The sequence below is a fragment of the Salvelinus namaycush genome, chromosome 31 (assembly GCF_016432855.1).
Source record: "Salvelinus namaycush isolate Seneca chromosome 31, SaNama_1.0, whole genome shotgun sequence".
Taxonomy (NCBI): Eukaryota; Metazoa; Chordata; class Actinopteri; order Salmoniformes; family Salmonidae; genus Salvelinus; species Salvelinus namaycush.
The window spans coordinates 36,154,472-36,170,472 of NC_052337.1; the positions used below are offsets into that span (position 1 = coordinate 36,154,472).

The 16,001-nt window shown below is 45.1% G+C and overlaps 1 protein-coding gene across 1 annotated transcript; it reads left to right on the top strand.

Annotated features, from left to right (window-relative positions):
- The first annotated feature begins 13,524 nt into the window (after positions 1 to 13,524).
- tmem119b (transmembrane protein 119b) lies at positions 13,525 to 15,848 on the top strand. The gene has a single exon (XM_038970936.1). It carries the CDS (start codon positions 13,539 to 13,541, stop codon positions 14,448 to 14,450), a length of 912 nt encoding a protein of 303 aa, XP_038826864.1. The 5' UTR covers positions 13,525 to 13,538; the 3' UTR covers positions 14,451 to 15,848.
- Positions 15,849 to 16,001: the final 153 nt, after the last annotated feature.

Below are 16,001 nucleotides of genomic sequence, written 5' to 3' on the forward strand. Positions count from 1 at the left end.
AACATTGCAAAAATCAGAAATTTTCTGTCCAAAAATGATGCAGAAAAATTAATCCATGCATTTGTTACTTCTAGGTTAGACTACTGCAATGCTCTACTTTCCGGCTACCCGGATAAAGCACTAAATAAACTTCAGTTAGTGCTAAATACGGCTGCTAGAATCCTGACTAGAACCAAGAAATTTGATCATATTACTCCAGTGCTAGCTTCCCTACACTGGCTTCCTGTTAAGGCAAGGGCTGATTTCAAGGTTTTACTGTTAACCTATAAAGCGTTACATGGGCTTGCTCCTACCTATCTTTCCGAGTTGGTCCTGCCGTACATACCAATACGTACGCTACGGTCACAAGACGCAGGCCTCCTAATTGTCCCTAGAATTTCTAAGCAAACAGCGGGAGGCAGGGCTTTCTCCTATAGATCTCCATTTTTATGGAACAGTCTGCCTACCCATGTGAGAGACGCAGACTCGGTCTCAACCTTTAAGTCTTTACTGAAGACTTATCTCTTCAGTAGGTCATATGATTGAGTGTAGTCTGGCCCAGGAGTGTGAAGGTGAACGGAAAGGCTCTGGAGCAACGAACCGCCCTTGCTGTCTCTGCCTGGCCGGTTCCCCTCTCGCCACTGGGATTCTCTGCCTCTAACCCTATTACAGGGGCTGAGTCACTGGCTTACTGGTGCTCTTTCATGCCGTCCCTAGGAGGGGTGCGTCACTTGAGTGGGTTGAGTTACTGACGTGATCTTCCTGTCTGGGTTGGCGCCCCCCCTTGGTTTGTGCTGTGGTGGAGATCTTTGTTGGCTATACTCGGCCTTGTCTCAGGATTGTAAGTTGGTGGTTGAAGATGTCCCTCTAGTGGTGCGGGGGCTGTGCTTTGGCAAAGTGGGTGGGGTTATATCCTTCCTATTTGGCCCTGTCCGGGGGTTTCTTCGGATGGGGCCACAGTGTCTCCTGACCGCTCCTGTCTCAGCCTCCAGTATTTATGCTGCAGTAGTTTATGTGTCGGGGGGCTGGGGTCAGTTGGTTATACCTGGAGTACTTCTCCTGTCTTATCCAGTGTCCTGTGTGAATTTAAGTATGCTCTCTCTAATTCTCTCGTTCTCTCTTTCTTTCTCTCTCTCTGAGAACCTGAGCCCTAGGACCATACGTCAGGACTACCGGGCATGATGACTCCTTGCTGTCCCCAGTCCACCTGGCCTTGCTGCTATTCCAGTTTCAACTGTTCTGCCTGCGTTTACGGAACCCCTACCTGTCCCAGACCTGCTGTTTTCAACTCTTAATGATCGGCTATGAAAAGCCAACAGATTTATTCCTGATTATTATTTGACCATGCTTGTCATTTATGAACATTTTGAAAATCTTGGCTCTCTCTAATTTTCTCCTTCTCTCTTTCTTTCTCTCGGAGGACCTGAGCCCTAGGACCATACGTCGGGACTACCGGGCGTGGTGACTCCTTGCTGTCCCCAGTCCGCCTGGCCTTGCTGCTATTCCAGTTTCAACTGTTCTGCCTGCGGTTATGGAACCACCACCTGTCCCAGACCTGTTGTTTTTCAACTCTTAATGATCGGCTATGAAAAGCCAACTGAAAATTATTCATGATTATTATTTGACCATGCTTGTCACTTATGAACATTTTTGAACATCTTGGCATAGTTCTGTTATAATCTCCACCCGGCACAGCCAGAAGAGGACTGGCCACCCCTCATAGCCTGGTTCCTCTCTAGGTTTCTTCCTAGGTTTTGGCCTTTCTAGGGAGTTTTTCCTAGCCACCGTGCTTCTACACCTGCATTACTAGCTGTTTGGGGTTTTAGGCTGGGTTTCTGTACAGCACTTCGAGATATTAGCTGATGTACGAAGGGCTATATAAAATAAACTTGATTGATTGATTGATTGATGTATGACACAGAGGAGCAGCCCATGGATCCCACCCCCATACTACCGGACTCCTGCCTGGTGGAGCCGGTAGTGTGGGAGCTGGATGCGGACATTGAGCGGGCGTTACGTGCAGAGCCCGCTCCCCTTCAGTGTCCCGCTGGGCGTCTGTACGTTCTGTCTGCTGTCCGTGACCGGTTGATCTATTGGGTCCACACGTCACCCTCCTCTGGTCATCCCGGAATTTGTCGGACGGTGCGCTGTCTGAGTGGGAAGTAATGGTGGCCCACCTTGGCCAAGGAAGTGAGGGTTTATGTTTCCTCCTGCTCGGTGTGTGCCCAGTGTAAGGCTCCTAGGCACCTGCCCAGAGGTAAGCTACACCCCTTACCCGTTCCACAACAGCCATGGTCGCACCTGTCGATCAATTTCCTTACCCATCACAGGGTAACACCACAATTGTGGTTGTTGTGGATCGTTTCTCTAAGTCCTGCCGTCTCCTCCCTCTGCCCGGTCTCCCTACGGCCCTACAGACTGCGGAGGCCTTGTTTACGCACGTCTTCCGGCACTACGGGGTGCCTGAGGATATAGTGTCTGATCGGGGTTCCCAGTTCACTTCAAGGGTCTGGAGGGCGTTCATGGAACGTCTGGGGGTCTCGATCAGCCTTACCTCGGGTTTTCACCCCGAGAGTAATGGGAAGGTGGAGAGAGTGAACCAGGATGTGGGTAGGTTTCTGCGGTCTTATTGCCAGGACCGGCCGGGGGAGTGGGCGGCATTCGTGCCCTGGGCTGAGATGGCTCAGAACTCGCTTCGCCACTCCTCCACTAACCTCTCCCCCTTCAGGTGGGTACTGGGGTATCAGCCGGTTCTGGCGCCTTGGCATCAGAGTCAGACTGAGGCTCCTGCGGTGGATGACTGGTTCAGGCGCGCGGAGGAGACATGGGACGCCGCCCATGTTCACCTCCAGCGGGCTGTGCTGCGCCAGAACGCCAGCGCAGACCGTCACCGCAGTGAGGCGGTGGTCTGGCTCTCAACCCGAAACCTGCCCCTCCGCCTGCCCTGCCGGAAGCTGGGGCCGCGGTTTGTGGGGCCATTTAAAGTCCTGAGGAGACTGAACGAGGTGAGTTACAGGTTACAGCTTCCCCCCGATTACCGTATTAACCCCTCGTTCCATGTGTCTCTCCTCAGGCCGGTGGTGGCTGGCCCGCTCCAAGAGTCTGAGGTGCGGGAGGTTCCTCCGCCCCCTCGACATCGAGGGGGCCCCGGCGTACTCCGTTCGCTCCATACTGGATTCGAGGCGTCGGGCGAGGGGCCTTCAGTACCTCGTGGACTGGGAGGGGTACGGCCCGGAGGAGAGATGCTGCGTCCCGGTGGAGGACGTATTGGACCCTTCAATGCTGCGGGAATTCCACCGTCTCCATCCGGATCGTCCTGCACCTCGCCCTCCGGGTCGTCCCCAAGGCCGGTGTCGGCGCGCTGCTGGAGCCGCGCGTCAAGGGTGGTTACTGTCACGACTTCCGCCGAAGTTGGTCCCTCTCCTTGTTCGGGCAGCTTTCGGCGGTCGACGTCACCGGTCTTCCATCGCCGCTCCACCTTTAATTTTTCCATTTGTTTTGTCTTGTTTTCCAAACACCTGGTTTACATCTCCTCATGATTACTATGTGTATTTAGCCCTCTGTTCCCTCCATGTCTTTGTGGGGTATTGTTTATTGTCTAGGTTGGCACGCTTCCGGCTGGGTTGCGCCAGGTTTTATTTGTACCCGTGATTTGTGGCAGCCGGTAATTTGTACTTGGTTGTTGTACTTTGTGCTGCCTCACTTGTTCTTTGGGCTTTTGTTTTTGTGACGCGGTTGCGTTCTGTTCTTACTATTGCCTCAGTAAAGTGCTTCTTTGTTCACTCATCTCTGCTCTCCTGCGCCTGACTTCCATGCACCAGCTACACCCACCGCATGACATTATGGCCCTATACAGCACGTTGAATGCGGTGACGGCGTCTGACTGTATTACACTGTGTGAGGTGCTATATGGTCCAATTACACAAGGTACACAACTCCTCCAAGCCTGATGGCTGATGGTCTTGTTTAGTTCATCCCAGCCGTCATAAAGTTTATCAAGGGAAAGGATTAAAAACAGAGACTATCGGAGTGAATAAAACCTTTGTTGTTTTACTCCTTACTCTGGGTTAGAGGAGGATTTTTTTCATTTGATTAGACTTTGAATTGCACATCTGACTAGTTGACTGCTGTGAATATGTATACTGTTGCTCTTAGAATAGATTCCAGCTTCCTCTTTAAAGTTGTTGGTTGGGCCTCGCTGCACATCTGTCTCACACAGCTAGTAGACTCAGTCCTCAGCACCCAATGGGTGCACGTTTTGGTTTTTGCCCTAGCACTACACAGCTGATTCAAATAATCAACTAATTATCAAGCTTTGATCACTTGAATCGGCTGTGTAGTGTTAGGGCAAATACCAAAACGTGCACCCCTTGGGGTACCCAGGCCCGAGTTTGGGAATCACTGCAGTAGAGGAAGAGACTTAGAAACCACAAATGGAGAACCAATGATATGTTACTTTATCGTAACATGTATACCACAAACAGTGACCAAGTTTGGAGAAGTCAGGTGGTCAATCATTCTCAAACGTAATGCAACCCAATGCAGCCTCTGAGTAGTTATGAGTGAGATTGAGTACAAAAAAATGCATCGTTGTACACAAACATGAATCTGTAAGACAGTTGATAGTGAAGTTCCCATAAAACAGGATGAGTGATGTAAAAAGGGTTTGCTTGTCTTTGGAAACCTTCCCGACCAAGCCCTGATGGTATTTCACTTAACAACAGGAGACAGAGAGGCATGTTTTCACAAGGGCTCTTCATTTTACATGGACAGTTTACTGGAGAGATTTAAGATCTACAATGGATTTCTAGAGTTATTTTTTAGGAGAATCATTCCCGCATATACACACTTCCAGAGCTAGAAGATAACCTGGACTTGGATTCTGATTGCTTATGACGAATGTTCGTTTTGTCACTGGTTTTTATGTGGTTAGAATGTTACAGCCTTCAATACTAATTCTTTATTTGTTTTCAGCCTGAAAAACTTGATCCTCTGAGGTCTTCATAACTAAACAATCTACCTTGATGTACAGTGACCCAACTGTATGAAGAATATATGACTACAGCAAACTTAGTGTCAGGAGAATCCAAGGAAATATATGTGATGAAATTTCCTTTACAAGGTGTTAGATACAGTGCATTCGAAAAAGATTCAGACCCCTTAACTTTTTCCATATTTTGGCACGTTACAGCCTTATTCTAAAATTGATTAAATAAAATACCCCATCATGACAAAGCAAAAACAGGTTTTAAGATTTTTTTGCAAATGTATAAAAAAATAAAATTAAAATAATACCTTAATTACATAAGAATTCAGACCCTTTACTATGAGACTGGAAATTGAGCTCAGGGGCATCCTGTTTCCATTGATCATCCTTGTGATGTTTCTACAACATGAATGGAGTCCAGCTGTGGTAAATTAAATTGATTGGACGTGATTTGGAAATTTGGAAAGGCACAAACCTGTCTATATAAGGTCCCACAGTTGACCGTGCATGTCCGGGCAAAAACCAAGCCATGTCGAAGGAATAGTGTTGATTGTGTCGAGGTACAGATCAGGGGAAGGGTACCAAAACATTTCTGCAGCATTGAAGGTCCCCAAGAATACAGTGGCCTCCATCATTCTTAAATGGAAGAAGTTTGGGATCACCAAGACTCTTCCTAGAGCTGGCCGCCCAGCCAAACTAGAGGAGAAGGGCCTTGGTAAGGGAGCTGACCAAAAACCCGATAGTCACTTTGACAGAGCTCTAGAGTCTCTCTGTGGAGATAGAACCTTCCAGAAGGACAACCATCTCTGCAGCACTCCACCAATCAGGCCTTTATGGTAGGGTGGCCAGACGGAAGCCACTCCTCAGAAAAAGGCACATGACAGCCCGCTTAGTTTGCCAAAAGGCACCTAAAGGACTCTCAGACCATAAGAAACAAGATTGTATGGTCTGATGAAACCAAGATTGAACTCTTTAGCCTGAATGCCAAGCGTCACGTCTGGAGGAAACCTGGCACCATCACTACGGTGAAGCATGGTCGTGGCAGCATTATGCTGTGGGGATGTTTTTCAGCGGCAGGGACTGGGAGACTAGTCAGGATCGAGGGAAAGATGACCGGAGCAAAGGACAGAGAGATCTTTGATGAAAACCTGCTCCAGAGTGCTCAGGACCTCAGACTCCGGCGAAGGTTCACCTTTTAACAGGACAACAACCCTAAGCACACAGCCAAGACCATGCAGGAGTAGCTTCGGGACAAGTCTCTGAATGTCTTTAAGTGGCCCAGCCAGAGCCCGGACTTGAACCCAATCGAACATCCCTGAAGAGACCTGAAAATAGCTGTGCAGCGACGCTCCCAATCCAACCTGACAGAGCTTGAGAGGATCTGCAGAGAAGAATGGGAGAAACTCCCCAAATACATGTATGCCAAGCTTGTAGCATCATACCTAAGAAGACTCGAGGCTGTAATCACTGCCAAAGGTGCTTCAACAAAGTACTGAGTAAAGGGTTGAATACTCTTTTTTTTTATTTTTTATATAACTCTGCACAAATTTATAAAACCTGTTTTTGCTTTGTTATTACGGGGTATTGAGTGTAGATTGATGAGAGAAAAAAAACGATTTAATCAATTTAGAATAAGGCTGTAACGTAACAAAATGTGGAAAAAGTCAAGGGGTCTGAATACTTTCCGAATGCACTGTAAGTCTGTTTCCTTCTGTATAGAGTGTCTGTGTAGAATGTCCCAGAAGTTCAGCATATGTTTCTTGTGTCCTTGTATTTCCATAAAAACTCATAATACAAAGATCTCATTGCTAAACCTAACCCCCTTTAAACCTCTCAAGCCCTCAGATGTTTGACCATTATTAAATGCTTAAAAAAATATCCTTTCCCTCCATGTGAAAGACAGGACAGGTTTCCTAGAGATGCCACATGTCTGTTTGTCTCCGAGTCCAGTCAAATACAGTGTATAGGAAATCCACCGGGCACAAACAGATTCAATCAACATTGTTTCAATGTTATTTGTCAACGTATTGTGATGTGGAATCTGTTTTAAAATACATTGGATTTGCAAGAAGTAATCAATCAACTGTTGTTTTGAGATTTAAATTTCAACCACAGGATTATGTCACCATGGTAACCAGATTTTGACACCCAAACACAATTCAATATCACTTTTGCGATACAGTAAATAGCCTATTATCTTGTCGATAAGGTAACAATACTCTATGCTGGATTCATGTCTCATACTAATTCAAAAATAAAAGTTAAAGAAAAGGATTAAGCCAGTGGCTCAGATGAAATTGTTCAAGCATTAAATTATTTACATATTGATATTTGGTTGCGTTGTCAACCAAACACAATTCAATAAACTTTTTGTAATACAACAAATAGCCTAAAGTTACAAACTAATGTAATAGTAGTTGTTCAACCTTAAAATGATAACACATCCATGGCCACATTTTGAAGTTAGCCTACTGTAACTATAAACGTCTGATGTAATCATAGAAAGCATGTATGTTCAAGATTGCAAAGGTCACAGGTCAGTGGAGAACTTTACAATTGCTGTAATAATCTTCACAAAATCTTGAACAGCATTGATCACTTGCACTATGTACTTTTAATGTAATCTCAACTGCAATCCAGTTCAATTGGTTGTGATATTAGATGATAACACTAAGTTATTTATTGTATTAATCCAAAATATCTGACTATATTGTATCCCCATTTGAACTTTGATGTGCTTTAAAAATGGTAGAAAGCGCAGTGATGACACATTTAGATGTTAACTAAACAAAAAATCAGACATTGGTTTTCCATTGGAATGTGGTTGTGCTTTTAGATGGTTGAAAGCATAGTGATAACACATTGGGAATTCAACTAACTTCTGGCTGTCTTTTTGAGTGGGTGAATAAAGGATGAAATCTCATTGATCAACGTCTCAACCAAATAATACTCACATTTCCAAGTTGAAATGACGTGGTGTGCCTACTGGGAAGTGATCACAAAGGACTGGAACAGATGAATAAATCATAACAAAACTGTAAATAAATGACAAAGTGATATTAAACAAAAGGCAGATGGCTAATGACTGTGTCTGTGGTGATTAAAGCCAGGTGTTACTTCAGTTTTCCAAATATGGACCCTCTAGACTTGTCACTATAAAACTATGCCCTGTGGTTTGTAATATGCACTGATGCTTCCTTATGTTGTACTACGTACTCATAATAAATAGATAACACAAACATTTCTTTTTCACATGCATTCAAGGCCCCTTTCTGGCATCAATATCAACGTTATTTCTTTGCAGAAGCTGAGATTGACATCTCAGTCCACATGCTTCATACACATCAACACTGTATATTGTGAAACGGGAATCAAAGTCGGAATTTTCATGCCAGGGAAAGCTGACGCTGAAGGATGTAGACAGAACTTATAAGACAAATTGAATCATAGACTAGACACTACCAGGGCATGCACTCTGTAACCACCTCACTGTCATGATGACCAAATAAAGGTTGGCCAGTCTGGATGAATCTCAAACATAGTCAACCAGTTGGTCAGCCAAACATACACACATTCTGACCTATAGCTATGTTTACTCTATACACATTCATATCTCTGTGCACACACACACACACATGCCCACATGCATGCACACACACAAACATTCTGCCTTGCTGGTTCTTTTTCTCTCTTAATTGTGTCTACACATTGTGCATGTTTAACTATACTCCATAGAACACCCTGCTCATTGTTTCTGGCAAGGCCCTCAGCACACGACCCAACCCCCTACTTATATCCACACCAACCTGGACTCATTGGTAGACGTAACATACTAAAAATACATCTGGGACACTCCAATTAGTATGGTATATATTCATTTGTCCATGTCCATCATCCATTTCATATGGTATGTTACAAATTGCAATTCGTACAAATTGCAATTTTTTACAATATGTTACGAATTCCAATTTGTTGTGGCTAATACTAATGTTAGCTAGGTGGCTGGGTTAAGGTTAGGGTTAAGATTAAGGGTTAAGGGTTAAGGGTTAGCTAACATGCTAAGTAGTTGCAAAGACATTCATGTTATATGCCCACCCATCCACCCCGACCAACCACCCTCGTTTTTGCCTTAAGTAACGTTCTGTCTTAATTAACCATACCAAACGTAACACACTAGATTTCACTTCACTGGAACTAAGGGGCCTAACCCGAACCATGAACAGCCCCAGACCATTATTCCTCCTCCACCAAACTTTACAGTTGGCGCTATGCATTCAGGCAGGTAGCATTCTTCTGGCATCCACAAACCCAGATTCTGCCATCAGACTGCCAGATGGTGAAGCGTGATTCATCACTCCAGAAAACGCGTTTCCACTGCTCCAGAGTCCAATGGCAGCAAGCTTTACACCCCTCCAGCCAACGCGTGGCATTGCACATGGTGATCTTAGGCTTGTGTGCGGCTGTTCGGACAGTTCTTGTGCTAGAGTTGCTTCCAGAGGCAGTTTGGAACTCGGTAGTGTGTGTTACAACTGAGGACAAAAAAATGTACGTGCTACGCGCTTCAGTACTCTGCGGTCCCGTTCTGTGAGCTTGTGTGACCTCCCACTTCGCGGCTGAGCCGTTGTTGCTCCTAAACATTTCCACTTCACAATAACAGCACTTACATTTGACCGGGAAAGCTCTAGCAGGACTGACGAACTGACTTGTTGGATAGGTGGCATCCAATGACGGTGCCACGTTGAGTCACTGAGCTCTTCAGTAAGGCCATTCTACTGCTAATGTTTGACTATGGAGATTGCATGGCTGTGTGCTCGATTTTACACACCTGTCAGCAACGGGTGTGGCTAAAATAGCCGAATCCACAAATTTGAAGGGGTGTCCACATACTTTTTTATATATAATGTATCATACTAATTTCAGTGTCCTGGATTTACATTTACTATGTTACGTCTAGTCTATGAGACCAGGCTGTCCACACAAGAAACATGAACCCTTTCCTGTGAGAGACGATCAAACTGTGGAGCTGCATGTCTGTTAACGTGACTGGTCTGCTGTAAGTCACCAGGGTGTCAGAGGGACAGTGTGGGGCCAAAAAAACCTTTAGCCATAACTATAACCTCTCGAGACTTTCACTCTAGCAAGTGTGGGAGATGTGTGTATCTGGCAGAGTGAGGAAAGTAAGTGAGAGGGTAAGTGCAAGTGAATTCAGCAATCCAAAAGGCCTTGATAGTTTTTGTTTAGGAGGCCCAAAATGTTTTAAGATTGCTAAGTGAATGTAAGAAGACAGAGGGAGTAAGCCAAGCGACAAACAATTCATCCAATAAAATGTCTGCAGTCTCTGTCTATTCCCCAGTTAAAACCCTGAATGCTTATTTTTTTCCACTCACTCTGAGCTCCAGCCAGTTTGCTGCAGTGTTGTTGACTCTGGCCTTGAGCATCTAGATCTGGGACAGGAGAGCCGAGCCCCCTGCCCCCACATCACATTAGACTACTGCCTAACAAGAACAATCTGTGTAGAGCCCATGAGCCCAGTCATTTTCTGGGAAGCAAGGCAGCCAGAGAGGGAGGAGGGGAGGGAAGGAGAAGAGGGGGAGGGAGGGGAGGGGAGGAAAGGAGAAGAAAGGGGGAAGGAGGGATGTGTCCTAATGGCAAAAAACTTTTTTTCCCTTCTGTGCCGGTCAGAGAAACCTCCAGTCTAAAATCTGAAACTGTAGAAGTTACTGGAGGAGGTGAGGCAGGCACGTTTTCCCTCTTGTTCTCTCAATCCATTTTCCTCTCTCAAGCATCCACAGTTCCAGAGGAGTCTTTTCTGTGTGACCACTTCTGTAGGAGGTGAGTAGAGCCACTTCTATTCATTTACTTTTACTGTACATTTTACCACATAGGGAAACAGATGAAATACTAGCTGATAACATTCTTATCAAATATGAGTTAACTTCAGTGGACAGGTATGACCTCACATGACCATTGCAGTGCAGTTCAGCTACAGTGACAGCATCATGACATGTCTCCAGGCAAGCAGCCCGCCAGCAGGGAATCAGGCTAGTTCAATAGAGTTCCCCAACAGGATATTCTCTGAGACCAATGGGTTTCCCATATTTGCATGAGACATTATGCAGATAAATGTGCGGTGAATAGAGCTTTTATTTTTTGAATTATTCACTCGTATTAAAATGTTTGTATGTCATTATTTCCCACACAAAGGCAGTGCTAAACGTATGACTGTTGAAAAATGTCTGATCATCTCCATCTAATGGTATCTTGAACACTTCAATAGAGACTAATACATCTGTATCCTTTGTGTGTGCTCACATATCTGCATGTGTATGGGTAGGTGTGTGAAAGTATACGTCGAGGGGGAATGGGCGATAAACTGTAGATGCACTCCCATCCCCCCTTCCCTGATAAGTGTAATGCCTCATGTGGCCCAGCTTGCACACAGATGGAGTGGGAAAAGGGGGTGAAGGAGGGGGTTGGTTGGTTTATACGGACCAGGCCAGCATTGCTACATTCAGCAGAGCACAACTGTGGAACATTCAGATAGAAATATATTGTGTAGAAAATACATGCCTCTTACATGCTGAGTAAGGAATCATGACAACTCTATTCATTACATTTCTATCGGCAATGATCAGTTGGTTTTTCTCAGTCATTGTGAAAGTAAGAGTTAGTTCTTCTTGTTATTGCTAGGGTAACGTGGGGTAACCAGCCCCCCCTCTAAGAACAATGTCCAACTGCTGTCACAAAAATGCAAAGTTTGGTAAAAATGTGGTATGTGGATGATGGTCATGCTAGGCAAACAAACTATGAAGGGAAATAAGTGGCTACAGTTTACACTTTTTTTGTTATTTAATCATTTTTTTGTTGTAAAGGGGCATTTTTCCCAAATACCGGGGTAACATTTTTAGTTGAGCAAGAGTAGTGGCAGCCAGGGAAAATAGGTGACAGTGGTTTATGTGAGAATTACCCGAGGGAGCTAGTTAACCCACGTCACCGTAGAAAATTGTTTTAAGCCAAATTCAATTTCAGGGAAATGAGCGGTTCATGGTTTATTTCTGTGAAGCAGCATGAAAAGGAGCTGTTGTTTAAATAAATATCCAAAATAGTTATTAAAAGATCGGGACAGGAAGCAATGACATTAACATCAGATGACGTGACTCTCACATTGACCAAAAGCAGATTGACAAAATGGGATTAACGTTTTAGTCATGTAACCAAATATCAGTGACTGGTCAGGAGTTTGGCCTAGATTCAATCAGTTCCGCTTTAACCCACGGAGGTGTAACTGCATTGGAGCTGTCATATCAGCAAGCGACTCCCGGCGTTATACCTATCGCAGACATTTCCACCAAGTCTCATTAGTAGAAATCCCATGCAGCCTTGTTACAAGTTTAAACATTGGAATGTGTGTTGTAATCTACAACTCGATTAGGCTAATATGAATTTGTATTATTTAGTCTAATGATGTGTCATTATTTCTACACTTTTTCATTTTGAACTTGGAACGCGGGTAGAACGTGTGTGGCTTCGTGACAAAGACCACAAGAGCAGCCACTCACCAATTTGACAGCTCCAATGCAGTTAATTTACACCTCCGACATCGACTTAACAATGATCTGCTGTGCAGTTTTCAGTTATTGTGGGTTAAGGCCAATCTGATTGAATCTAGGAATTTGTGTACATCTACTGTATCTGTCTGTGTGCATGTCATGTGTGCATTGTCATTGTGTGTGTGTCTGCATGTGACATGCTATGATTTGAATCCAGACTTCTCAGCTGCTGTCTTGGTCTTAAAATTACATTTAGGGCTCTACAGCTATAGACATTCTATCAAGAATAGAAATTACTCAGAATATATTTTTATTCATTGTAGATGGGTGAGGCCTTTACAATGTTTTGTGAAACACACACAAAGCAGTAGATGTTAGTTGTCACTGTTAGACGCAACAGCTACATTAATTGCAAACACTTCTGTTGATCAAAATTATTTTTTCTTTCTTTTTTAAAATAAAATGTTACCCCCTTTTCTCCCCAATTTCGTGGTATCCAATTGTTTTTAGTAATTACTATCTTGTCTCGTCGCTACAACTCCGTACGGGCTCGGAAGAGACGAAGGTCGAAAGCCATGCGTCCCCCGAAACACAACCCAACCAAGCCGCACTGCTTCTTAACACAGCGCGCCTCCAACCCGGAAGCCAGCCGCACCAATGTGTCGGAGGAAACACGTGCAAGTGCACCTGGCTCCCTTGCGCCCGACCCGCTGCGCCCGGCCCGCCACAGGAGTTGCTGGTACGCGATGAGACAAGGATATCCCTACCGGCCAAACCCTTCCTAACCCGGACGACGCTAGGCCAATTGTGCGTCGCCCCACGGACCTCCCGGTCGCGGCCGGCTGCGACAGAGCCTGGGCGCGAACCCAGAGTCTCTGGTGGCGCAGCGATGCAGTGCCCTAGACCACTGCGCCACCCGGGAGGCCCAAAATCTGTGCAATTCAATAAGTGGAAATGCAAATTGACAACAGTTACTGCAGCACTGACACTGTTCTTGTTGTTTTCTGCAGGTCCTACAGGAGATGACGTTCCTCATGGCACTTCATCTGATTAGTCTTTCTGTGATGCTGTGGTCCAGCAGTCCCAGTCTGGCCACACCCCTCCCTTTTAACATTTCCTTGGAGGGCAGTGGAGAGGGGGAGGAGCTGGGCAGCCTCATCCCCACCCCTTCCTCACCTACCACCAGTGGCCCCGCCTCAGAGTCCCCAACCACCTCAGATGGCTCCACTCACATAGAGCACTTCCTGCTCAGCCAGATGGTTCACTTCCTGCAGGAGAACATGCTCCTCATCCTTGTTGCCTCCATCCTCTTCATCACCATCTTCCTCATCCTCTGCTGTGCTTGCATCATGAGCCGCAAGCGGAAGGTCAATGCCTACTACCCCTCGTCCTTCCCCTCTAAGATGTATGTGGACCAGAGGGACAAGACCGGATGTACCAAGCTCTTCAACGAGGTGCCAGAGAAACCCTCCAATGGGCAGCAGGCTGAACCAGTTGACTCAAGCAAGCAGCTCCAACAAGACATCATGAGGGCAGCCAAGAACCTCCGCACTCCCTCCAAACCTCCCCTGGGTGAGCGAGAGGGAAACAACCCCACACAGATAGCAGCAGCTGCAGAGAAAAGTCCTGATGTGAATGTTCAGGCTGAGGGAGAAATCATAGAGAAAGACAACGAGCCATCAAATGGACCTGAGCAGAGCGAGGAGGAGGTATGCCAGCTCTCAGACAGTGAGGCCCAACACCGCAGCTGCCCCAAGCAGCCAGAGATCCATCCAGGACAGATAGGCCTAACAGAGGATGATGAGTCACTCACAAGAGCTGAGCTTCCATCTGGACCAGGGCACTCACAGGCCAAGCAGGAAGGGGATAGGCAGGAGAACTCCACTGTCACGCAGTCTATTCCGTTGTTCACTGGGGAAAAAACAGCATTTTAACTATGTTGGACAGTGGACCAGTGGAGGCTGGTGGAAGGAGAAGCTATAGCAGGACAGGCTCATCGTTATGGCTGGAATCAATGGAACATTGGCTGAGCAGGAAGTGCTCTATGTGAGTGGAACCATATGTGGTTTCCATGTTTGATCTCGTTCCATTTATTCCATTCCAGCCATTACAATGAGCCCGTACTCCTATAGCTCCTCCCACCAGCCTCCACTGCATTGGACAATATGTTTGAGTTCAATGGTTCGGACGCTTTTGCATGAGTGACATCTTTAAGGCAACGCCATACCAAATGATGTCTATTCAGTTGTATGTAATCATATACTTTTGTTTCCCAGTAGCCATCTTTCCATGTCGCTCCCTAAAGGGTATATGATGTAACCTGAGCATACACTCCTATAGGGACGCTGTAGTTTTAGTGTTGTTTTTATTTGTATTAGAACAATGGCCAAAGTGATGGTACTGCCTTTTTTTTCTCTCTTCCATTCATTGGTAGAGATCATTTTTTATGGCAACATGAGATTGCTTTCATTTTTATTCAACTAGGCAAGTCAGTTAATAACAAATTCTTATTAACAATGACAGCCTAGGAACAGTGCCTAGTTCAAGGGCAGATTTTTACCTCGTCAGCTCGGGGATTCAACCTAGCAACCTTTGTTACTAGTCCAACACTAACCACTAGGCTACCTGCCACCCCTTGAACAAATATGGATAGTAGAGGGTAAGTTCACCATGAGCACATCATGGTGCAGCATCTGCAACAACTTGAACTTAGTATGTTTCCTACATTAAGGGAAGTATTTTTGTGTTATAAAACCTGTTTATCGTTTGGTTAGTCAAATGTTTATCCCTTCGCTTTAAACATTTCCATTAAAGGGTCAATCCAGAGTTCCAACAATAACAAAGCAGGCACCCAGCCACTTGTTTCGGTAAACAGCTGAGGGATGGGGCTTAAGAAACATAACGACTCAAATTTATAGAGCTATGGATGCAAGGACTGAGCATCCATGAGATCAAACTGAGTGAACCATGTTTTGAAGCTATAGTGTTTGTTTACACTAACTTTGTTTTACTTCAATGTTTGTTAACAAACTTATAGTTGGGGTTCTGATGGGGTAAAACAGATTAACTAAGCTCATGAAGCATTTAAGTTAAATTCTTCAAGAATCAATGCCTACATAAGTATTTTAACAGTCCAAAAAAATATGAAGCAACTGCAGATTGTTGTCCCTTAAAGGGCCAGTTGCTCCGCTGCAGACCCAGGTCCTGGGTCAGAACTTGGGAAAGCACCCAACACAAGTGTCTGTTCTACTTGTACTGTTACAATACAGGCTGGTTAGTCCGGTGTGGTTGAAAACATGCACACTCAAATGTTTGTAGAGGTGCCGACTAATGGAGAGTAAACTGTATCAAAAGTGTGCAGCTTTTTCTTAATTTCCATATTGTACTTTGGTTGAATAAAGTAGATTTTATGAAGACAGTAAGAAACAGCAGCATTCTAAAATGTGTTGAGTATTTGGGTAGGTAACGATAAAAGCAGAACAATT

Excerpts from the sequence above, each read along its gene's own strand:
- tmem119b (XM_038970936.1), top strand. The coding sequence starts at position 13,539 with ATGACGTTCCTCATGGCACTTCATCTGATTAGTCTTTCTGTGATGCTG.